Below are 23,578 nucleotides of genomic sequence, written 5' to 3' on the forward strand. Positions count from 1 at the left end.
AGTGTTATCTACTTACGTCCCCTGAATACGAAACTACAAGTGCCAGAAACATCGTCTGCAGTTGCAGTGACCGAGAAGGCGGCAGTTCTCAAAACAGTTTTATCAACGCTGGCATTACATTTCTATGGGTGAACTTCAAAACTTTTGCATGCATTTTGGTCGTGTGAACGATTCTGGATGCATTCTCTGAAGCTGAAGCGTTAAATATGCCAGTCAAGAAGGGTAAGTGTAAGTATGATTCGCTCAGGTGTGTCGCGTAAAACTGGGTACACATCGTTTGGAGCGATCACTGTCTTTCTGCTTCAGTGAGCCAGTTCCTTGTCTCAAGGAATGTGACAGTAAGCCATTCATGTCCTGTCGATGAAGTATTAAGTTTTGGCCGCATTGGTGAAACTTGTGTACGTTAGTTGATTGAGAGAGTCATACTACGGTGTATCAAATGGGTACATGCATCTCCCAATTGGTGGGCGTACATGTATACAGAGCATATCTGCATTCTGTCCACTACTGTGTACATAACATGTGCTGTGTGAATGGGATCGCTATCAGATCATTAGTATCTCATTTCATTGTGCGACTTGCTGCCTGCATGCCTTTCTTGAGTTATCTGCCTTCAGTATAAGCAATCAACGGCCCACCTCTTCTCTCATAATATATATATTTAGTACTTTGAATTTGATTTTGATTGGTTATGCATGCATTTTGTGCCATTCAGTCCGTGCATTCAATTAATGTTGGCAGTATGTTCTGTTCTTCTGCCTTCATGGGCTGTGACTCCCATGTACACTCTTATGCACGGGCTTTTTCATGTATGGCTGTTTTTTTACCATTTAGGCAGTCATACTCTGATTCCGGGGATCCATGCTGGGTGTTTTCGTGTTTCTATAATCCACTGAACTTCTGACATGGATTGCAGGGTCTTTTTCGTGTGTACTTGGTCTTGTGCTTGCTTGATAAGGCACTAGGAATGGGTCTGCACATACATTTATCTTGGAGATCAGAAATATCTTAACCTTTAACCCACCAGGTGTGGTCATGATTCGAACCCTGAAGTTGTGTTCAAGTGGGCAGTGCAGTGGAATCCTCTCTTAAGACACACCATTTTAGGTCTTAAATTTCTCCCTTTTGAGACCCTGCCATTTAAGATTTTCTATTCATAAACTCTTAAAATTTATTTTTGTCTTAAGAACGCTCCCTTTTAAGACATAATTTTATTAAATTAGTGGGGGGGGGGGGGGGGGGGGGTCGGGTGTCATGGGTGTCATAAAAGGGGGGGTATTACCGTACTGTGCCACAAATGTCAATTAACTGTAGCTTTTTTCCTCAGTCTATTTGAGTGTGTGCACCTGAATGTAATTTCACATTGAAAACTGGCAATCAGTTATGCACAGATTGAAATGCCAGTTTTTCCTTGGGGCAAATCTGTATTATTAATGATCAATCAGTGGGGTTATATTTCAGTATCAAAGCTTGTTATCATATGCTATAGATTGTGTTCAGCTTTGAGTCTTATTTTCTACTGCATGACAGTTAGAAATTCAACCTTGTTTTGACAGTCACAATACCTGTAGCGGTTACATTTCTAAAGTTTTTGTTGTGACTCGATCTAATGAAAGAATTTTGTCAGTGAATATATTTCTAGCTGTTGAAGGATTGTATCTTTGATTTTCCTGGTTGATGCATTGCATTGCTACACTTGAAAAGTTGTTTGTTTTAGTGTGCCTTAGTGCGTTGTTAGCAAACTAGATTTCTTGTCATTTTATGCTTTCAGCTGGACCGCTTCTGTCAAACACTAATTGCTGCGAATCGACCTTGGAATAAACCACAGTGCTGTAAATATACATCCAGAGCTGTGAATGCTACCTAGAAATTGAAAAAACACAGTGGGGACACTGATATGCTAATATAAAGTGATACAGCATGTGATTGAGGAAGGAAAAAAAGTGAAAGAAAGGGAAAGACTTTGGGCATGATATCATTTGAAGAAATGGATTCTAACAACCCGTCACAGGCAGCTAACGGCAGTCCCATTGGTGAGTGAAATCTTAATATATAACATATGTAAGTGGGTCTTGTCAGGAATTTTTTTTATATCTTAAAAATGTCCTGCGTAGTTTATCAAATTAAATAAAATCAGGAGTTTAACAGTCAGTTTCCAAAATGAACCTCCTTAGAATTAGGCTGGAATTTTGGAACATAGTTTTTATCTGGAAGACTGCTGTATTAGGTAAAGAAAGAAAGAAAGAAAAATGTTTACGAGGACGAGGCCCCCACAATAGTGTTGGTAGGTCGGTTAATTCTTGTTTTGGTTTTTTGACTGAAGTTTGTTTTTCATATGACCGGCTTTTTATTGGCCGGAAGTCGCATGAGCTGTATACCCTGGATTTCGGAGAAGAGTAACTTTCTTTGCAAAGTCTACAAAATGGAGTTTTTGTCATTTTTAATCAATATTTTATACAAATAAAAATATATAAAAAAGGTCAGGAGGGGAAAAAAGGTCAGTCGGGGAATCAGAAACTTTAACAAAAATTTCTTGGCCTTATCAATTATGAATACAGTACTTTAATATACATCACTTGACACGAGACAAGCAGAACGGCTCACTGAACTTGAGATCTTCAGACTCTCTTCTTTCAGACTCAGACAGGCCAGACGGACCACAGAGGAGTCCAGCGTCTTCCAGGAATGCATCCATCACCTCTGCAGACAGAATCCCCCGTAGACCACGAACCATCAGCAAGTATGGCGCCATGTCAGAGCCCCCTCCTGACGACAGCCTCTTTTACGTCAACGATGATGACTTCAGCATTTTTGCTGCTGTGAGTTTGTGATTACAGTGGAACCCCCCTATTAAGACCCCCAAATGTAAAACTTCCTCCCTTTTAAGACCCTGTTTTCTTAGACTTTCTATTCATAGCCTCTGTAAATTTACCCCCATTTCAAGACTCCCTCCTTTTTACATTTAGTCAAGTTTTGACTAAATATTTTAACATCGAGGGGGAATCGAAACGAGGGTCGTGGTGTGTGTGCGTGTGTGCGTGTGTGTGTGTGTCTGTGTGTGTGTGTAGAGCGATTCAGACTAAACTACTGGACCGATCTTTATGAAATTTGACATGAGAGTTCCTGGGTATGAAGTCCCCGAACGTTTTTTTCATTTTTTTGATAAATGTCTTTGATGACGTCATATCCGGCTTTTCGTGAAAGTTGAGGCGGCACTGTCACGCCCTCATTTTTCAACCAAATTGGTTCAAATTTTGGTCAAGTAATCTTCGACGAAGCCCGGACTTCGGTATTGCATTTCAGCTTGGTGGCTTAAAAAGTAATTAATGACTTTGGTCATTAAAAATCTGAAAATTGTAAAAAAAAATAAAAATTTATAAAACGATCCAAATTTACGTTTAGCTTATTCTCCATCATTTGCTGATTCCAAAAACATATAAATATGTTATATTTGGATTAAAAACAAGCTCTGAAAATTAAATATATAAAAATTATTATCAAAATTAAATTGTCCAAATCAATTTAAAAACACTTTCATCTTATTCCTTGTCGGTTCCTGATTCCAAAAACATATAGATATGATATGTTTGGATTAAAAACACGCTCAGAAAGTTAAAACAAAGAGAGGTACAGAAAAGCGTGCTATCCTTCTTAGCGCAACTACTACCCCGCTCTTCTTGTCAATTTCACTGCCTTTGCCATGAGCGGTGGCCTGACGATGCTACGAGTAAAATGGCATTGCGTTCAGTTTCATTCTGTGAGTTCGACAGCTACTTGACTAAATATTGTATTTTCGCCTTACGCGACTTGTTACATTATAGTCCAGTTTGACCAAATGTTTTAACATAGAGGGGGGAATCGAGACGAGGGTCATATGGTGTATGTGTGTGTGTGTGTGTGTGTGTGTGTGTGTGTGTGTGTGTGTGTGTCTCTGTGTGTGTAGAGCGATTCAGAGTAAACTACTGGACCGATCTTTATGAAATTTTTCATGAGAGTTCCTGGGTATGATATCCCCAGACGTTTTTTTCATTTTTTCGATAAATGTCTTTGATGACGTCATATCCGCCATTTTTGACTCACATGCGAAGCAAAAGTGAGTCTATGTACTCACCCGAGTCGTCCGTCCGTCCGGACGTCCGGAAAACTTTAACGTTGGATATTTCTTGGACACTATTCAGTCTATCAGTACCAAATTTGGCAAGATGGTGTATGATGACAAGGCCCCAAAAAACATACATAGCATCTTGACCTTGCTTCAAGGTCAAGGTCGCAGGGGCCATAAATGTTGCCTAAAAACCAGCTATTTTTCACATTTTTCCCATTTTCTCTGAAGTTTTTGAGATTGAATACCTCACCTATATATGATATATAGGGCAAAGTAAGCCCAATCTTTTGATACCAGTTTGGTTTACCTTGCTTCAAGGTCAAGGTCACAGGAGCTCTTCAAAGTTGGATTGTATACATATTTTGAAGTGACCTTGACCCTGAACTATGGAAGATAACTGTTTCAAACTTAAAAATTATGTGGGGCACATGTTATGCTTTCATCATGAGACACATTTGGTCACATATGATCAAGGTCAAGGTCACTTTGACCCTTATGAAATGTGACCAAAATAAGGTAGTGAACCACTAAAAGTGACCATATCTCATGGTAGAAAGAGCCAATAAGCACCATTGTACTTCCTATGTCTTGAATTAACAGCTTTGTGTTGCATGACCTTGGATGACCTTGACCTTGGGTCAAGGTCACATGTATTTTGGTAGGAAAAATGTGTAAAGCAGTTCTTAGTGTATGATGTCATTGCTAGGTTTAGTTACCCTAAAGGTCGAGGTCAAGCATGTGAGTCGTATGGGCTTTGCCCTTCTTGTTTAATCAAATTGATTGAAATTTTGGCCAAGCAATCTTCGACGAAGGCTGGACTTCGGTATTGCATTTCAGCTTGGAGGCTTAAAAATTAATTAATGACTTTGGTCATTAAAAATCTGAAAATTGTAATTAAAATTATTTTTTTATAAAACGATCCAAAATTACGTTCATCTTATTCTTCATCATGTTCTGATTCCAAAAACATATAAATATGTTATATTCGGATTAAAAACAAGCTCTAAAAATTAAAAATATAAAAATTATGATTAAAATTAAATTTCCGAAATCGATTTAAAAACAATTTCATATTATTCCTTGTCCGTTCCTGATTCCAAAAACATATAGATATGATATGTTTGGATTAAAAACACGTTCAGAGAGTTAAAAAGAATAGATATATAGAAAAGCGGGCTATCCTCCTCAGCGCAACCGCTACCGCGCTTTTCTGGATTGTTAATTTCACTGCCTTTGCCCCGAGTGGTGGACAGACGATGCTACGAGTGTACGGTCTTGCGGAAAAAATGCAGTGCATTCAGTTTCATTCTGTGAGTTCGACAGCTTGACTAAATGTTATTATTTTGCCTTACTCGACTTGTTTAGACCTAACTTTGTCAGATTTGTTGAGTTCTTAAAAGGGGGGTTCAACTGTAGTTCTGTTGGGGTATTGTCCGGGTGTGTAGTTAGTGTCTGCACGCCCTGTAGTTATAGTCTGTCTCTATCTGTGGTGAGTGAGTTATAACTTGTAAGTTTTTCTCTGTATTCTATATAATGTCTGTATGTACTGTGTGTTCGTTGTAACTTGTGTGTCTTTGGCTGTGTGTACAGTGTGTGTATGTGTGGTGAGATAGTTTTAGCTTGTGTGTCCATCTGTGTGTGAAATGTCTTTTTGTATGGGTCAGTAAATTATCTGTCAGTCTGTGTGTATCACTGTATCTGTACTGTGTGCTTATGATTTTGATTTAAACTCTTCCAGTTTTGGTGTCTTAATTATGAGTGTTTGACTCTTGTGCGACATGCAACATTTTATTGACTTTTAGTAACTCATTACATGGACAAGGATGACTTCAAAGTGCAAATAGATTAATTACCTGCTCCTCTTGAGAAATAGTAAATATTGTCAGGAAAATTGTTCTGCACACACACATGAAACACATGCTTGCACACATACACACACACACACACACACACGCACACCACACACACACACACACTTGCATGCACGTACGCATGCATATAGTATATCCACCAAACATTTGACATTATTGCATTATGATCTTTAGGCATAATGATCTGTCCTTGATCTTAAAGATTTGCTGTCTGATTTTATCACTGTGTGTTAGTTAATATTCCAATTATTAATGCACAATCTGAAATGTATCTTCACAGGGTCGTGATTACGAGCCAGTCTACGTCACCCATAAATACACAACTGAAGAGCGAGAAACTCTTGCCAGCTTTGAGAGCCTGGATTATCTCCCTTCCCACAGCCAGGTGTACAAGCACTGGATGAAACGACAGATGGTTTCTAGGTTAGTGTGCATTAAACAGAGTTAAATTCATACACTTTTCCCCAGTGTTTGGAGTTTGAAATTGTAAGATATTCACATAAGAAACACTCTTTTGTGTATGTATGTAAGTATGTTTGTTTATGAATGTATGTTTTCCATGATTTCAAGATACGTATTATTAATGCAAATTGTAGTTTTTTGTTTCTTGTATACATCGTTCCTCCTCCCGGGTTTATTGTAAAGCTCTTCGAGCGGTAGAGAAGCGCTTTTTTAATTTTCTATTTTTATCATTAAAATCAAGAACAACCCACCAGCTCTTTTCCCGCAGTGGGGCACTGCGGTTATGAAATTAAAGGCCCCTCCTGTTTTTGGAACCGCAGGAGCTTTCTAGTTTGCTGTTAGGTAGATTTTTGGTTCCTCTTTCCTGTCATGCTCTCTTTTTCTTCATGAATTCTTTTCTTTTTTCTGCCTTCTTGCTCATTCACCTGTATTTTTTCCAAAAATCTCTTCTCTTGCCGCTTGTCTCGCGATTCATGTATAGTTTAATCTGTTAGTGTTCTGATGTAAGCCCAGCAGTAGATAGGTTAAGCCTATTTTAACATACTGGAAACTGGTAATCTTCCAGTAGGTATTAATTTAGTTTTACTAAAGCCTGCTGGGACACAAGTAATGGGTTAGTGCATTTGTAAACAGGAATCGCTTGACAAGTGGCCCCCTTCATCCCCCCCCTTCCTCGTCCTGATATGGCTCTGCGTAGTCGGCTGGACGTTAAGCAACAAATAAACAAACAAACAAACAAACCAGCTCTTTGGGTGTTTTTAGAACTCAGGACATTTGATAACTGACTCACTAATGCCCAAATAATACACCAGATTTAAAACTTTAAATTGAAATACCACAAAAATTCAAAACAAGTCACTGCAAATTATCATTGATTTGGCAGTTTTTCAAGACCTGTGTCTGAAGTCAGAAATTAGTGGACTTCCACTGTATCGCTGTTGTTGGGGTCCATGAAAATATGATTGCAATAAACTTATTTCACCATGTGTCAGAAAGTTGTGTCGGGTGTTTAAAAAAAGATGTTTTTGGTGTGTGTGTGTATGCGTGTGTGAATACATGTATGGGTGTATGTGTGTGTGTGTGTTTTTCTTCTGGCTGATGTTGTTTTGGCCATCTTTGACATGTGCTTGGCGAGACTTGCTATTGTTGACTGTGTTATTTACTTATGTGTTTTTAGGTTGCAGCTGGATCGCTGGGTGATGATGGGGATGATAGGGTTTGTGGTGGGTGTCATCGGCTTTCTGCTGCACCAGCTGATAGAGGGGATAGCTGACCTCAAGTGGGAAACTACACAGGACATTCTGCGGGTCAGTGGGTGTGTGGTGTATGGGTGTGCGGTGGGTGCATTGGTGTGTGTGGATGTATGGGTGGTGGTGGGTGTCATCAGGTTTCTGCTGCACCAGCTAATAGAAGGGATAGCTGACCCCATATGGGAAATTGCATAGTACATTCAACAAGTCAGTGTGTGTGTGTGGTGGGTGTTACGGTGTGTTGTGGGTGTCATTGAGTTTCTGCTTCATCAGCTGATTGAAGGGATATAGCTGAAATGAAGAGGAGACCATGCACCTGACATTCCGTAGGTTTGTGGGTGTGTGTAGGGTGCATGGGTGTGTGGTGGGTGTTTGGGTTTTTGCTGCATCAGCTGATCGAGTTGATAGCTTACCTCAAGTGAGTGTTTGGATTTGTGGTGGCTGTTAAAAATGTCTACCACAGCTCATGCTAAGCATACCCAACCTTTCAGCATTCTGCAGATGAGTGCCTGGAGTGTGTGCTGGGTGTATAAACAGGTTTGTGGTTTATTCTGATTGTGTTCCTCTTGCAGTATGTGCAAAAATGTTTTCTTGTTTCTGCGTTTCCAGGACGGCAAACCAGCGCTGGCGTGGCTGTTCACGTCAGGATACAGTGTGGGCTTTGTTCTCTTCAGCACTGCCATCATTATCGTGAGTGTTACTTTGGCCGAAATCAAGGCCCAGAATTTATTAAACTGAAAGCATAAAGGCTGGTAAGTGTCTTATGATGTAGCAGTGTAAGAAAAAGAAATCTCAATGTCACTGATCTTATTTATAATAGCATGATTTTTAATAGTAATCCAAAAAAGTTATTGCCGGAAAGCATGCTTCGACTGGGGCTTATAGCCTCACTCGATATTTCTCTCATTGCATAGGCATTGGACAAGCTCGGGTGGGGATGTAGCTCATTTTGAAGCGCACTAGCCTTAAAACCAGTTCGTTGCTATTGGCGTGGGTTCAAACCCAGACTCTTCTAGTTCACATCGTTTAAAGATCCCAAGCTCACAGGGAAAATCTCAGGGATTGAAAAACACTAATGCATGAATGCAAGGGAAAAAATATGGGTAGTGCGATTCTTTTGCTGTATTTCCTTGAGAGAATTTCCCAAGAATAGTGAGATACAAACCCAAAAACCAAATTTAAAAGTGAACCCTATTTTCCTGACAGTTCTGGCGGCCCAGTGCAGGAGGTTCGGGTATCCCGGAAGTGACCGGATTTTTGAACGGCACACACATGCGCCACATCTTCAGCCTGCGTACGATGGTGGCCAAGTTCCTGTCCTGTGTGACGGCGATAGGCTGTGGAATGCCAGTGGGGCCTGAGGGGCCTATGATTCACCTGGGGTATGTGGTGCAGGGTCGCAAAAGTCCTTCTGAAAGGGATAAAGAGAAGACAATTCAGAGCAAGACAGTACATTTTTTCACTATTTTCTTTATACGTTATCAATGAAAATTAACAGATGGGATAAGGAGAAGGCTTGGGATGGAGTTGAGCTGTTGAACTGTTCTAACAATAGAGCAGATCTTCTACAGGTGCAGAAACTAGTCTAGATAAGAGGCAGACGATCTTACCTGTGGAAAAGCCATTGCAGAGGAAATTGTACAGGTTGAGGGAGCAAATAAAGAACACAGTCAAGAGTTATGTTCTGATGCTGTAGAGATCTGCAAAGAGAAGTATGATTTTGTGCCTTTTTTATTGAGATGTCTTGCATTATATTTTATATTGTCAAGAGACTTTTTGTGTGGAATTTAGAAAAGAAAGATTAACGTTTCTGTTTTTGTTTTGTTTTACAACTGTACAACCCTTCCCCCCCCCCCCCCCCCCCCCCCCCCCCCCCCCCCCCCCCCCCCCCCCCCCCCCCCCCAGAGTGCCCAATACCGCCCTCTTGCAGATCCCTGAAATACCCGCTATACACAATGCTACCTATGACGCATATATATATCTGTTTCCATTTCTACTGGCTTCATGCGATGTTTGAGCATTCATAGTTTTGGAAAACTCGCGCGCAGTAATTACTTTGCTACAATTTTTTCAATTTTGAAATTGACCGAGTTACTTTTCATGCCACGGGAGGAATTGGTTTAAAACATTGTTTTTGTACATTGATTTGTTTCAGAGCGCTGGTTGGAGCAGGAGTGAGTCAGGCCCGGTCAGAGACGCTCAACTTCAAGCTGCCGTTCTTTGAGAGATTCAGGAACTCGGAGGACAGGTCAGTTTGCTAGATCTTAAACAGCCTTAGACAGCCTTGCATGACCCCCCCCCGAAAAAAAAAACCCCCAAAAAACAAACAAAAAAACACACACAAAAAACCCACACACAAAAACCCACACCAAAACAACGAAAAGTGAGGTCAACTTTTATTTCACAACAGTACCGGTGTGTTGTTCAACACAATTTGAGTTTGTACATCTCAGGAAAGTGGCTCTTTTTAGTGCAAGTTTTACTGGGAACTGTCTTTTGTTTGGACATATTCAGTTCAGTTTGAATAACAGGCAACAAGTAGGGCCACATTTTGTATTGGAAAGTGTGACAGCTGAGCTGTCTGTAAGTAATCAGTTGCGTTTAAACCGTAACCCTTACTCAAAGTGGGCAATTTCCTTTTTACATTTAGTCAAGTTTTGACTAAATGTTTTAACATAGAGGGGGGAATCGAGACGAGGGTCGTGGTGTATGTGTGTCTGTCTGTCTGTCTGTCTGTGTGTGTGTGTAGAGCGATTCAGACTAAACTACTGGACCGATCTTCATGAAATTTGACATGAGAGTTCCTGGGTATGATATCCTCAGACTTTTGTTCATTTTTTTGATAAATGTCTTTGATGACGTCATATCCGGCTTTTCGTGAAAGTTGAGGCGGCACTGTCACGCTCTCATTTTTCAACCAAATTGGTTGAAATTTTGGTCAAGTAATCTCCGACGAAGCCCGGACTTCGGTATTGCATTTCAGCTTGGTGGCTTAAAAATTAATTAATGACTTTGGTCATTAAAAATCTGAAAATTCTAAAAAAAAAATTTTATTTATATTCTCCATCATTTTCTCATTCCAAAAACATATAAATATGTTATATTTGGATTAAAAACAAGCTCTGAAAATTAAAAATATAAAAATTATGATCAAAATTAAATTTCCGAAATCGATTTAAAAACAATTTCATCTTATTCCTTGTCGGTTCCTGATTCCAAAAACATATACCGTACTTTCCGGGTCATAAGGCGCGACTTTTTTCCAAGAGTTCGACCCCTGTGTCTTGTATAACGAAGCGCCTAATCCGTGTATGAAATACCAAAAAAATCAAAGAGAGCAAACAACTTGTGATAATGCATGTTTCAGCTACTAGGTACTGCCCTGCCTTTGATCTGGCCGCACACACAGATTTCCACTCTGTTAAACTCGGTCACTGACCGGTCACTGACCCCGTGCAGGAAGTGTTTCCTCTCTCAGATATGACAGGGGAACCACCTCTCATGGCAAAAACTGGATCATTGACCCCTGGGAAGAAGGTCCTGTCTATAAACAAGGCCACCCAGCTATCACAATGCCTTTGATCTGGCCGCACACACAGAGCACACATATTTTCACTCAGTTAAAGTCGGTCACTGACCCCGGTGCAGGAAGTGTTTCCTCTCTCAGATATGACAGGGGAACCACCTCTCATGGCAAAAACTGGGTCATTTTGGTGCGCCCTATCGGCCCCCTGCGTCCAATGGGTGACTGGATTACAATTTTTTTTAAAAAGAAGGGGGTGCGTCTTGTATAACGAAGCGCCTTGTCACCCGGAAAGTACGGTAGATATGATATGTTTGGATTGAAAACACGCTCAGAAAGTTAAAACGAAGAGAGGTCCAGAAAAGCGTGCTATCCTTCTCAGCGCAACTACTACCCCGCTCTTCTTGTCAATTTCACTGCCTTTGCCATGAGCGGTGGACTGACGATGCTACGAGTATACGGTCTTGCTGCGTTGCATTGCGTTCAGTTTCATTCTGTGAGTTCGACAGCTACTTGACTAAATGTGGTATTTTCGCCTTACGCGACTTGTTTTAAATCCTAAATCCAAATCGTCAGTTGCTTATGCAAGTGTTTGAGCCCAACAGTATGCCAAGAGTTTGCAATTTGTGTGTTTAAATTCAAACATTGGCTCTGACTGATCAGTTTGTGTCTGTGCAGACGTAACTTTGTCTCGGCCGGAGCAGCAGCAGGGGTGGCCTCAGCCTTCGGCGCCCCAGTAGGGGGTCTACTGTTCTCCATGGAGGAGGTGTCGTCGTTCTGGACGATGTCGTTGTCATGGCAAATATTTTTCTGCTGCATGGTGTCCACCTTCACCACCGACCTCTTCAACTCTGCCTTCAAGGGCTTCAAGTACACCGGCAACTTTGGACAGTTCAAGACCGAGAGATACATCCTCTTTGATGTGAGTTGAAGTTATTCAAAGATACATCCTGTTTGATTTGAACTTCATCAAGTAATGATTGATGGGATGGGGAAATAGCTCGGTCGGTAGGGGCGCTGACTTTGGAACTTGTGGTTGCTATTGGCGTGGGTTCAACCCCCACGTTTGGCAAGGGATTTATTTCTCAGAGTCATATTTGTGCAGACTCTCCTTTTTTTCCGAACACCCCCGTGTACACGCATGCGCACGATGAAGATCCCAAGGTCACAGTGAAAGTCCCAGGCCTTGAAAAACACGAATACATACATGCAGGAAAAAAAAAAATTGGGTAGCAGGATTCTCTCGCTGCACGCTATCCCCAGGGATAGTAGCCAGAATTTCCTTGAGGGAATTGAGGGAAAGACAGAAAGATATACCAAATACGAAATAATCAGGATAGTTCATATGTAAGGTCTCTTGCAGTAATTTGCTGGAGATATGTATGGTCAAACATGACTGCGCATTTCTTCTTCTTCTTCTTCGTTCATGGGCTTAGACTCCCACGTTCACTCATGTTTTTAGCACAAGTGGATTTTTACGTGTATGACCGTTTTTACACCGCCATTCAGGCAGCATACGCCGATTTCGGGGGAGGCATGCTGGGTATTTTCGTGTTTCTATAACCCACCGAACTCTGACATGGATTACAGGATCTTTTCCGTGCGCACTTGGTCTTGTGCTTGCGTGTACACACGAAGGGGGTCAAGTCACTAGCAGGTCTGCACATAAGTTGACCTGGGAGATCGGAAAAATCTCCACTCTTAACCCACCAGGCGGCAGCGACCGGGATTCGAACTCACGACCTCCCAATTAGGAGGCCAATGTCTTACCACCACGCCACTGCGCCTGTCGACTGCGCATTTAATTAGCCTGATCCTCATATATGTAAAGTCGGGTTCCTGAATGTGGCAATGAATTGCTAATTACAGTTAATGCAACACCATTGTAAAATTACAGCATTGCCATTGGATTTGGGGTGGGTAGGTGTTGAAATTGTTGTGTGTTAAGTGATTACATCACAATCAATGGAGAATAGCAGTTAGGTGCACTTTTCTTCCCTGAATTGGCAAGATTTCATTCTAATTATTGTTTATGGTAGCTGATTTCTTCACTTGTTTTAAATAGATCGAGAGGGGTGTGGATGTCAACATTCTGATGTTCATTCCTACCGTCGTCATCGGCGTCATCGGAGGGGGCCTTGCCTCCCTGTTCACCATCACCAACCTCAAAATCGCTCGAGTGCGACGACGCTTCCTGGCCAGGATAGAAGCCAAATGGAAACAGAACGTGTTTCGCATGTTTGAACCTGCTTTCTTGATGGTGAGTATTTCTGTCTCCCCTTCCTGTCTTGTTTTTTTGTGTCCATCTGTCTGTCTGTCTCTTTTTTTCCCCTTTTCTTTCCTTTTTCCTTTTTGTCTCTCTTTCTTTATTCTCTCTTTCTTGATAGCTCTCTCTCTCTTTCTTTTTTGTCATTTTGTCTTTTTCTCTCTCTTTGTGTCAGAAGCATGTTCTTTCTTCAATTTAGTAAAATGTTAAGGTGCGGTCTCATTTTGTATAGCAGCTTTGCTTTTGATTCTTCAGTGTCATATTTTATTATGAAGCTAGCCTTATATTTTGTCTATCAAAAATTTCAGTTTTAAGCTCAAACACAATTATGACATTTTTTGGAAAGGGAAAGAAATAGAGACTCCACTGACTGCTTAAATGTCAACAGTAAAGCATACTCATTGCTTGCTACAATACTAGATTTTGTTGTTGTTCTTGTTGTTTTTTTATGGTTGGTTCTTATTGTTTTAACACTTTCTACCCCACCTATGTTGACCAAGTTTTTTTTAGCCGAGACCAGCTGTGCTGCAGCAGGTCACTCAGAATTGTTGTAACTGTGTAGTAACTGTGTATCAACACGCTGGAATGCAGGCGTTAGATGGACGTTACAGGAAGCCACTGAAGCTAACAGTCTGAGCGGATATATCCGTACCTGTTCAGATAGAGCCATATGAGTGGGTACGGATATATCCGTACCTGGAAGACCATGAGTTAATACACTTTAGCATCCACGTAGTCAAATTGAAGGCAACGAGTGTTACTTCCAGATGATTAAGTTGTGTCATTTATCTTTGTTTGATTTCTTCTTTGTTTGTGGTCAGGTAATTGTGTCCACACTGTCCATTTTCCTGCCGGCCGCCTTCCCGTGTACACAGTACACCTGTTTGGTGGGAGACGCCACTCAAGTCAGGTGTGTGTGTGTTAAATTGCATGTTGTTAGTCTTAAACTGTCTTGACGGGGATGTAGCTCAGTCGGTAGCGCGCTGGATTAATGTATTCAGTTGGCCGCTGTCAGCGTGAGTTCGTCCCCACTTTCGGCGAGAGATTTATTTCTCAGAGTCAACTTTATGTGCAGACTCTCCTCGGTGTCCGAACACCCCCGTGTGTACACGCAAGCACAAGACCAAGTGCGCACGAAAAAGATCCTGTAATCCATGTCAGAGTTCGGTGGGTTATAGAAACACGAAAATACCCAGCATGCTTCCTCCGAAAACGGCGTATGGCTGCCTAAATGGCGGGGTAAAAAACGGTCATACACGAAAAATTCCACTCGTGCAAAAAAAACACGAGTGTACATGGGAGTTTCAGCCCACGAATGCAGAAGAAGAAGAAGAAGAAACTGTCTTGATGTTGTTGCTTTTGCATATGTATTTTGCTTGTTGATTTTTTCTCCTTCGTTTTTCCTTCTACAGTTCCCCGAATCATCCGCCAAACCAAATATCATAAGAGCACGTTTATAAGCCTTGCTTGTAGTGCTCCATTTACTAATTGATTGTATGCGGCTTTGTTGCATGTAATTTTGCTGAATAAAATTGTTTAAACCAAGTCAGGTGAATGCTCACACATGTTTGTTGGGCTGGGTATCTCGCTGTCAATTAGGTGCATTTTTCATGTAACGGGGCATTGTTTTAACAGTAATGAAGATGTTTTCCTATTGTTTTAAAGGACAATAATAATCAAGGAAAATAATTGCCCTCTCCCCCTCCTTCCCAGTAGTTTATTGACACAAACTCATTCACCTGCATGAAGCTACTAATTTACTCCTTGATGAAAAAAAAAAGCACCTGTTGTTTATGCTTATGCCAAGAACCCTCGTAAATAAAATTGTATCTGACCCAACCTTACCTTACCTTACCTTACCTTATCAGATATCATCTCATCTCATCTCATCTCATCTTAACTCATCTCATCTCATCTTTATCCCTTTCATTTTTTTTCCCCTTAAGAATTGCTCTATTGCTTCATTTATATTTTTTTAATTCCCTGTAGCAAAGCAGTGGGCATTTTCTTTTTTGTCTATCTTAGAATGTGAAGTAAAATACCAGTTTTTACTATCTACAGCAAGAACTGTATCAACGACTCCACCAATGCCTACAGCATCGACTACAGTCTGACCAAAGATTACACCTGTGCTAAAGGACAGGTGTGGCACACCAATACTACCTGGTACACCAACAGTACTTACAACGAATGTAAGTTCATCTGCTTATTCTTTTGCCATGAAAGATATTGCATGTATCATGGTTATTGTTTGCACTGCCAAGTCAGCAAGTTCGTTCAGGAACACATTTTCGACCCAAAGTGGTACGTTTTTAGCTATTTATGTAAGAGAGAAAGTATAATAAGAAATGCTTTAATCGCTTACCTCGAAGAGGGTTTGAAAGACAATACAGATGTTCTGTCAGTATGGTATAGAACAGTCATTATATTGGTTAACCATTTTGGGAGGGTGGGGGTGGGTTGTTTATGAAATAATTGACGTCACTCACTGACACAAAAATTTATGCAACTTTTAATGGATTTAGTGTATTATTCATTGTTCTAGGTCATCAACATACAACTGTTTCAGTCTTTTGACCTCTGAATGGAAAAAAAGTTTTGTCTCATCAGAGAACATTTTGTTTGCCTTAAACAGTGGCGTCTCTGCTGTTTGGAACGACAGAATCGGCGGTGAAACACCTGTTTGCTCCAGACATGCACACCATGTTTGGTTATGCCTCTCTGGCGGTGGGTCTGGTTTTTTACTTCTTCTTCGTCTGCTGGGCCTGTGGAACCTCTGTGGCTAGCGGCATCCTTGTGCCTATGCTGTGAGTTTTGTCACAGAAATGTCAATACACGTCTCAGCAACATTTCATTATATCAATACAGAAATTTAGATAAACTTGAATTTGAGAATTGGTGCGCTGCACCTGTGTACTGAGGGCTAGTGAACGTGGTGTTAACCCAGTTTGAATGGAAACAACACCTCTTCCCTGAGGCTTGTGGAAAAAAAAGAAGTAAAAAAGTAAAATGGTGGTACTTCAAACCATGACACTGCAGTTTTATTGGGGCATTTATTACTTTGAACCTGAGCAAGATAATTGTTGAAATGACAATGTTGAGTGAAGGTAAAAACATGAAAACATGTTGCTGAGAGATATCTCACACGATGAGTTATCTCAGATTCTCAGTTCAGTGGAATAGCAGTTCTAAACCATCAGGCTTTGCATCCTTCTGCAGGATTGAATCAGTATTATATATTTGTCCCCTACCTAGTTGTGGTAGTTACCAGCTATGTTAAATAGTACATTGAAGAAAAGGCAGTTTCAACAAATCTTATTATAACTCTTGCTTTTCATTTTTGATTAAATTACATATCTTACCCAACTCACATATAGCAATTAACCCTGGTTCAGTGCTGGTATCGCTGTACGCGTCCCCTTGGTAACAAGAAAGACGCCTCTAAAAAAGAGTGACCGAGACCCGTAAGGGTGTCTAGGCCAGCCCGGAAACGAGGCTGCCTTCCGTATGCGCGCGCATACTCCGCCATATGCATCATTCTAAAAACTCAGCGTCAGTGGGACTGGTCGCATTTTATGTACGCTCTGGCTGTTTCAGCCTTTGTTACTTAGTCTTTTTGACTTTGTTTCGTTCCTCTTGGTCTCTTCTTGTCATCTGGACTTCACAACTATGTTGAGGTGAGGTCGTTCCTTGTATTTTGCTTGATTTTGGCAGTTTTGTTGGCCGTATTTTGGACTTGCGATGTTTCTCAGAAATTTTTTCGTGAGTCGTTTTTCCGTCATGGCTGACAATGCTAAGAAGAGGGCAGCTTCTTAATAGGTAGCTGCTGTGCCCTTTTCTCCTTAGAAAGCTTTTAGGAAGTCTAAACAATCCGGTCTATGTCCGTTTCTGTTGTAGATTCTCTTGCTAAAAATCTTTGGATGTGTTGATTGTTTTACCCGCTAAGCCGGTAGACAAGTCCGCTTCCAGTTTGTGTACTACACTGGTGACTATTCCGGAACCCCCATTTTGCCGGCCAACGGCCTCGCCACGTTGTAAGCACCGGTTCTCGTCCTTTCATCGAAGTTAAGCAACGTCGGGCCCGGTTAGTTCTTGGATGGGTGACCGCCTGTGAACACTGGGTGCAGTGGCCACCTTTGTTTTAAGCCTACGGATTAGTCCGGGCTCGGTGTTAAACATGTTGTTATTGGGCTTGCGTCTGTAGACGTGGCCTCTTTGCTTTTGACTTTAAGTTCACAGGTTTCTGCTTTGGCAGCTGGCACTTCGTCATCAAAGGCGGAACTACGTGCTCTCCCGGCCGGGGTTGCTGTGTGTTCGTCTCTGGACAGTGGTCGTTCGTCCCCTGCTGTGACCTTTTGTGGGGAGTTCACGGTCTCCGGCGTCTGTCCTTCTTCACAAGGTATGTGTACTCCACGTGAGCGTTGTCTTGAGGGAGTAGCCTCGGGTCTAATCCCAGGTGAAAGTTCTGAAACACTGGCTGATATCCACCGCTTAGTCGGGGTGTCAGTGGGTGCTAAGGGCCCTGACAAGCGAACAGATGTTCCTATTCTTCCCGCCTCGTCAGTAGACTGTGGTCAGGTTGAAAGGCATCTGCTTCCGCCCAGGGGGCAGGAAGGGGTGCGTCCACGGTGGTGGACGACATCCAGCTTACTTGCCGTTCAAGTTGTCCAAACGCCGTGACGCGGGCAGCGGAAAACGGCATTTAAGTTTTGTGGAAGTTGGTGGACCGCGAAAGGCGGGGGTCACCTTCCTGATTGCGATTGCGAGCATGAAGGAAAGGTTAACGAGGATACCTTCTTATGAGGGTGCGTCCACGGGGATGGACGACACCCAGCTTAACTTGCCGTTCAAGTTGTCCAGCGCAGTGACGTGGTCGACGGAAAATGGCATTTAAGTATTGTGGAAGTTGGTGGACCGCGAAAGGCGGGGGTCACCTTCCCGATTGCGATTGCGAGCATGAAGGAGAGGATAACGACGATACTTCCATATGAGGGTGCGTTCACGGGGATGGACGACACCCAGCTTAACTTGCCGTTCAGGTTGTCCAGCGCAGTGACGTGGGCGGCGGAAAACGGCATTTAAGTTTTGACTGGAGGGGGTGGTTGAGAGCAAAGCTTTACTTCCTCCACCTCTATCCGGTTTGATGACTTCTGGAAGTTCGGAGGAACAGGATGTTCACTTCAGCTTCCGGGAATTGTTGTCCTTTGCCCTGGAGTTGGCAAAGGGCTGCGTGTAGCCGGGTTCTCCGGTGAAAGTGGTGTACGTTCGCAGGAGGTAGCAAGCTTTGTGCGGTGAAGTGTTGTAACCGTGTCTGTTCTTCCGCTTTCTGGCGCACGTTCAGCAGCGGCTAAGAGCCCTAGGCAACGTAAGCTTCCGCCCTGGGGGCAGGAAGTTGGTGGGCTGGGTGATTCTTGGGTTGACCATGCGAGTCTCTCTGGGGGTCACTTTCCTACCTTTGATACCGAGCAGGGGGGCAGGAAGCGAGCAGTAGGGCTGATTCTTTGTTGGAGATTTAAGTCTAGCATGGAGTCAGCTTCCGGATTGCATGGAGGTGCATGAAGGCTGTTCAGATTAAGGTGCTCCTGTTTTTCTGTAAAGCACTGATTTTAGGTTCTGTTTCAAGTTAGCAAGTGCAGTGGCGCTCGCAGCTGAAATGGTTCGAGGTACAACGGGATCGTCCGGTGTGTTTCTGTGCAACCGGGTGGTCCTGATGTTTACTTATCCACGGCCTGTTGCGCTTTCGCTTTTGCGGCTGTGGCTTCTGGGTGCAGGACGGGATATCCTTCTACTGTTAACACTGTGGTGTTGGTAGTCGGCACTTTTCAGCTTTTGGGCTTCTGGTTCCGTTTCTGCGGTTCCTTTGCCTTTTTTACAGGCTGTTTTCACTTTCTCTTCCAGTCTTCCAGCTGGCGTGAGTCAGGTGGATGGAGATCTGGCATGGTGTTATGACGTTTGAAACTTTTCTAAACTTTTCCGATTGTTGGCAAGTTTTTGCCTTATCGGGATGGGTGACTGGTTCTCATCATTTCGATGTTCGTTATGATGCTGAAACAAGAGGAGGAAATGGGGAGGCTCATACTTCAGCTGTGTCGCGGTTCGCGGCATTTTGTAGTTGGTTTGAGCTTTCTGAGGAGAATCTTCGAGTGTTAAGTTCTTAGATCCTCTGGCGGGGTCATCTTGTTCTTGCGGAAGTTTTCGCAAGCGAGTCTTCTTTGTCACCACTACATTTGTGGGCAACGCACGACTATTTGCCTGTGGTGGTGGTGGTGCTTTAGCTTGTTTCTTACGCCCAAGTAGCGTGTCACTCGCGGAGCGCTTTCTGTAGGCTTCGGGTAACTCCAAGCTTAAGGACTTAGGTTCTCTTGTTTTTCGTTCTATGGAACCGCCCTCGGGTTTGGTGATGGCGATAGCAAGGAGAGACTGTCTGTTAGATCAAGGTCTCCTAGCTCTGGGAGATTGCGGCATCTTTTCTTTATGATTGGCTCGTTTGAACGAAACTTGCTTTTAGTCCCTCGCTCGGGCGGTTACGTTTAACAGGTTATCTTTGTGGTCCGACAGGACTCATATACAAAGATTTTACTTTGCCGTTTTTTACCTGAGAGTAAGCCTCTGCCCTTTAAGTATTATTCTGTTGGCTAGAGGTTAATCTCTTTCTTGTTTGAAAGGTCTCTTTTTGAGCCCGCTTCTAGGCACGCGGGTTCTCTAACTAAGAGAATCTCACGGTAAAAGGAAAGCGCAGGGCAGGTCTTGGCTGTTTTTCGTTTCCAAACGAAAAGCTTCAGGCTGGCTGTTATCCACTTTGGGTTGGGGCTCCATACCCTCGCTTTCACAGGGCTCTTTTTGAGTTAGTTTGGGCGACCTGTTGGTCGCACAGTACGGGTCTTTGCAATCTTGGTTTCCAGACCTCTTTAGGCTGGCAAGAAGGCATCTTTGCTTTCTCACATTGGAATTACTTGAATGTCTGCTGTAAGGGTTCACTTGAGATACTTAGGGGCTTCTGCCTCAACTCTGGATTTGGTTCAGAGTTTCTGTGTTCTATGCAGAAGGTTTTTCTGGCTAGGGTTGCTCTGGACAGCTTTTGGGAGAAAGACTGATCTACGGTTCTTAGGGTTCCTTCAAATTTTCTGGCAAGTAAGCAGAATTTGGAGAATCCAGCTTCGTGCACATTTTAAACCTTTTAGCAATATTCTGGCTCCTCCAGAGCCATATTTAGCCTTTTGATCATTTCGAGTTCAATGATTTTTCTAGCTTGCATGGATCTTTTCAGATTATTGGTTCTAACGGCTCTTGTTCTTATTTTTCAACTCCGTCGCTTTTTAACCCTGAACGGTTAGAAACGACGTTAAACACTGGTTAAGGATAGAAAGTTTTTCTATCGACTTTGGTGGAGGTTATGACTTACTTAAGTCAACCTTAGCTTTATAGACTGCCACATTGTTTAGGCATGCCTTCAAGTGTTGGCAAGGAATTAAAAGGGGGGGGGAGCAGTCAGTCCTCTCTCTTCGGGTGGCGCGGACTCAACTTTCCTCTCTTGAGCAAGTTTATTGCTCTTGGAGATCCTGATGTACATTTTTGTCCTGTTAGAGCCCTCAGCAGATTTCTGTTTCGGACTGTGCACTCTCGTTTGGAGACTCGGAAACTTCTTTTTATCTCATTCATCATGGTACGGTTTAGAGATATGTCGAAAGTCTCGTTAGCCAAGTGGGTCTCCACCATAGCTAGGCAAGCTCTTGGCTGGTGGCAGAGTCAGGCAGGGAATGTCAGGGCAGTCTTGCCCTTTACTACAGCCAGGCCTCATGAGGCAAAAGATTGGGCTTCCACTCTAGTTGATCTTCATTTTAATCTCCTGGCGGAAGTTCTTGAGTCGGCTTACTGGCTTTCTTGAAATGTTCTTCATTGATGTCTTTCTCAGGGATTTCTATGCCTTGAGACAGGATGCGTTTCTGGGTTACCTGCTCGGGTAGAGGCAGGACAAAATCTCGATTCCTATTTGGGTAAAGTGCCCTCCAACCTTTAGTAGCAATCTGCTATATGTGAGTTGGGTAAGATATGTAATTTAATTAAAAATTTTAGTAATAAATTTTCATTTGATTAATATACTTACCCAACTCACATCGTTTATTCCCTCCCGCCTCCCCGCTGTGGGGTTTTATATGTCTAAAAAAGAAGTGAGTTGGGCTTCGTTTTAGAATGATGCATATGGCGGAGTATGCGCGCGCATACGGAAGGCAGCCTCGTTTCCGGGCTGGCCTAGACACCCTTACGGGTCTCGGTCACTCTTTTTTAGAGGCGTCTTTCTTGTTACCAAGGGGACGCGTACAGCGATACCAGCACTGAACCAGGGTTAATTGCTATATGTGAGTTGGGTAAGTATATTAATCAAATGAAAATTTATTACTAAAATTTTTGATTTTCTTGTTCAACAGTTTGATTGGCAGTCTGTACGGACGTATGGTGGGTCTGGTGATGGTGTCGCTGTTCGGACTTCACGTCGACAAGGACAGCTACTGGCGATGGATGGACCCGGGCGCCTTTGCTCTGATTGGTGCAGCCTCCTTCATGGGCGGAGTGACACGTCTGACTATGACTGTCACAGTCATTATGGTAGGAGTTTGATCATGACTCTGTGCTCTGATTGGTGCAGTGTCGTTCATGGGCGGAGTTACACGTCTGACGTTTGAGACATGGCTTATCTTCAAGAAACTTGCTTTAACCTTCGCCGTAGGTCGTGAGTACTTTTGTAACAGTCCGGACTTTAATTGCGAATATCTCGAAAACTAGGTGGAATTCTGTAATGAGCTTTTGGAAATGCCTCAAACACCTACAAATCTATTATCTCCTAAACCCGCATTAAAATTGATTGACAGGTAATTAAATAAACAAAGGTCAAACATCGACTATCTTCGCAGCACGTCGTGAGTACTTATGTAACCATACTTCTAACAGTGTAAGGGAGATAATTGTGGGTTCGATGTCAAAATAAAAGCTGAGTTATGGTTCCTGTTTATTTCAGGTAAGAATTAACTTGGTGCGTAATTACACACGTAAAAGATAAATGTAAGTACAAAATCGGAAATATATTTAGTTTGATAATCTAATTCAATGAAAAGCCTGATTTCTGTATTTTTTTCTTTTTTTGTTTACCCGTGCATGTTTTTCCTTCTTTGAGAAGTATGGTTACATAAGTACTCACGATGTGCTGCAAAGAATGTTTTTAGCGACCTACGGCGAAGGTTAATTGTGTATTTTTCTTGGGAGTTTGTGTAACAGATAAGTCCAGAAAATGATATCCAGGCTTATTTAACTGTGACAGCTTGTTCATGGCAGTCTCTTCCCCTTGCTAATTTCATTTACCTGATTTACCTGTGCTTGCAGATGGAGCTGACGAACGATGTACAGGTATTGTTACCTGTGATGGTGTCGGTGATGGTGGCCAAGTGGGTGGGGGATTTCTTCACTCACCCCATCTTCCATGCTCACCTGGAGATGAAGTGCATCCCCTTCCTGGAGTCAGAGCCCAGGGTCACCATCATGGGCAAAAAGTGAGAAATCATCTCACACATTCACGCACGTTGTTGTGCACACACATGCTCGCAGACATGCATGTATGCACGCATGAACGGATGCATACATCCACACATAGACATCCTCACACACACAAATACACACATGCACGCACACAGGCAGACAGGCAGGTACACACACATGCACGCACACACACATACACACACAGACACACACAAAGACACATGCATGCTCACGCACACACACACACGCACGCACGCACGCACATGCACATACACACACACACACACACACACACACACACACACACGGGACACACACACACACACACACATGTACTCCATGCTCCATCTTCGTTATAAGCCACAATGTTATCTTTCAGTGTCAAACTGGAGTTGTACAGTGTGAAGGACGTGATGTCATCGCCAGTGGATACGGTGCGTGAGATAGAGAGCGTGCAACACCTGGCTGAGTTGTTGCTGCACACGTCGCACGGGGGTTTCCCTGTTGTCAGAAAGACGTCTTCTGGTCATCGCGTCTTCGTCGGCATTATCACCAGGTGTGTAGAAAACTATA

The 23,578-nt window shown here is 42.7% G+C and overlaps 1 protein-coding gene across 3 annotated transcripts in view; it reads left to right on the forward strand.

Moving 5' to 3' along the window:
- The window catches only part of LOC138971539 (chloride channel protein C-like), a 33,347-nt gene continuing 9,769 nt past the window's right edge, over window positions 1–23,578 (forward strand). For all 3 annotated transcript variants that reach the window (XM_070344289.1, XM_070344297.1, XM_070344302.1), the window contains exons 1-16: window positions 1–222; window positions 1,772–2,033; window positions 2,638–2,819; window positions 6,257–6,399; window positions 7,616–7,745; window positions 8,298–8,378; window positions 8,895–9,070; window positions 9,844–9,936; window positions 11,890–12,133; window positions 13,277–13,471; window positions 14,299–14,387; window positions 15,539–15,669; window positions 16,113–16,284; window positions 21,904–22,081; window positions 22,853–23,019; window positions 23,385–23,561. In XM_070344289.1, coding sequence (XP_070200390.1) covers window positions 1,970–2,033; window positions 2,638–2,819; window positions 6,257–6,399; window positions 7,616–7,745; window positions 8,298–8,378; window positions 8,895–9,070; window positions 9,844–9,936; window positions 11,890–12,133; window positions 13,277–13,471; window positions 14,299–14,387; window positions 15,539–15,669; window positions 16,113–16,284; window positions 21,904–22,081; window positions 22,853–23,019; window positions 23,385–23,561 — 2,222 coding nt within the window. In that variant the 5' untranslated portion in view covers window positions 1–222; window positions 1,772–1,969. The remainder of the gene's footprint in view (window positions 223–1,771; window positions 2,034–2,637; window positions 2,820–6,256; window positions 6,400–7,615; window positions 7,746–8,297; window positions 8,379–8,894; window positions 9,071–9,843; window positions 9,937–11,889; window positions 12,134–13,276; window positions 13,472–14,298; window positions 14,388–15,538; window positions 15,670–16,112; window positions 16,285–21,903; window positions 22,082–22,852; window positions 23,020–23,384; window positions 23,562–23,578) is intronic.

This window comes from Littorina saxatilis, linkage group LG1 (genome assembly GCF_037325665.1).
Source record: "Littorina saxatilis isolate snail1 linkage group LG1, US_GU_Lsax_2.0, whole genome shotgun sequence".
Taxonomy (NCBI): Eukaryota; Metazoa; Mollusca; class Gastropoda; order Littorinimorpha; family Littorinidae; genus Littorina; species Littorina saxatilis.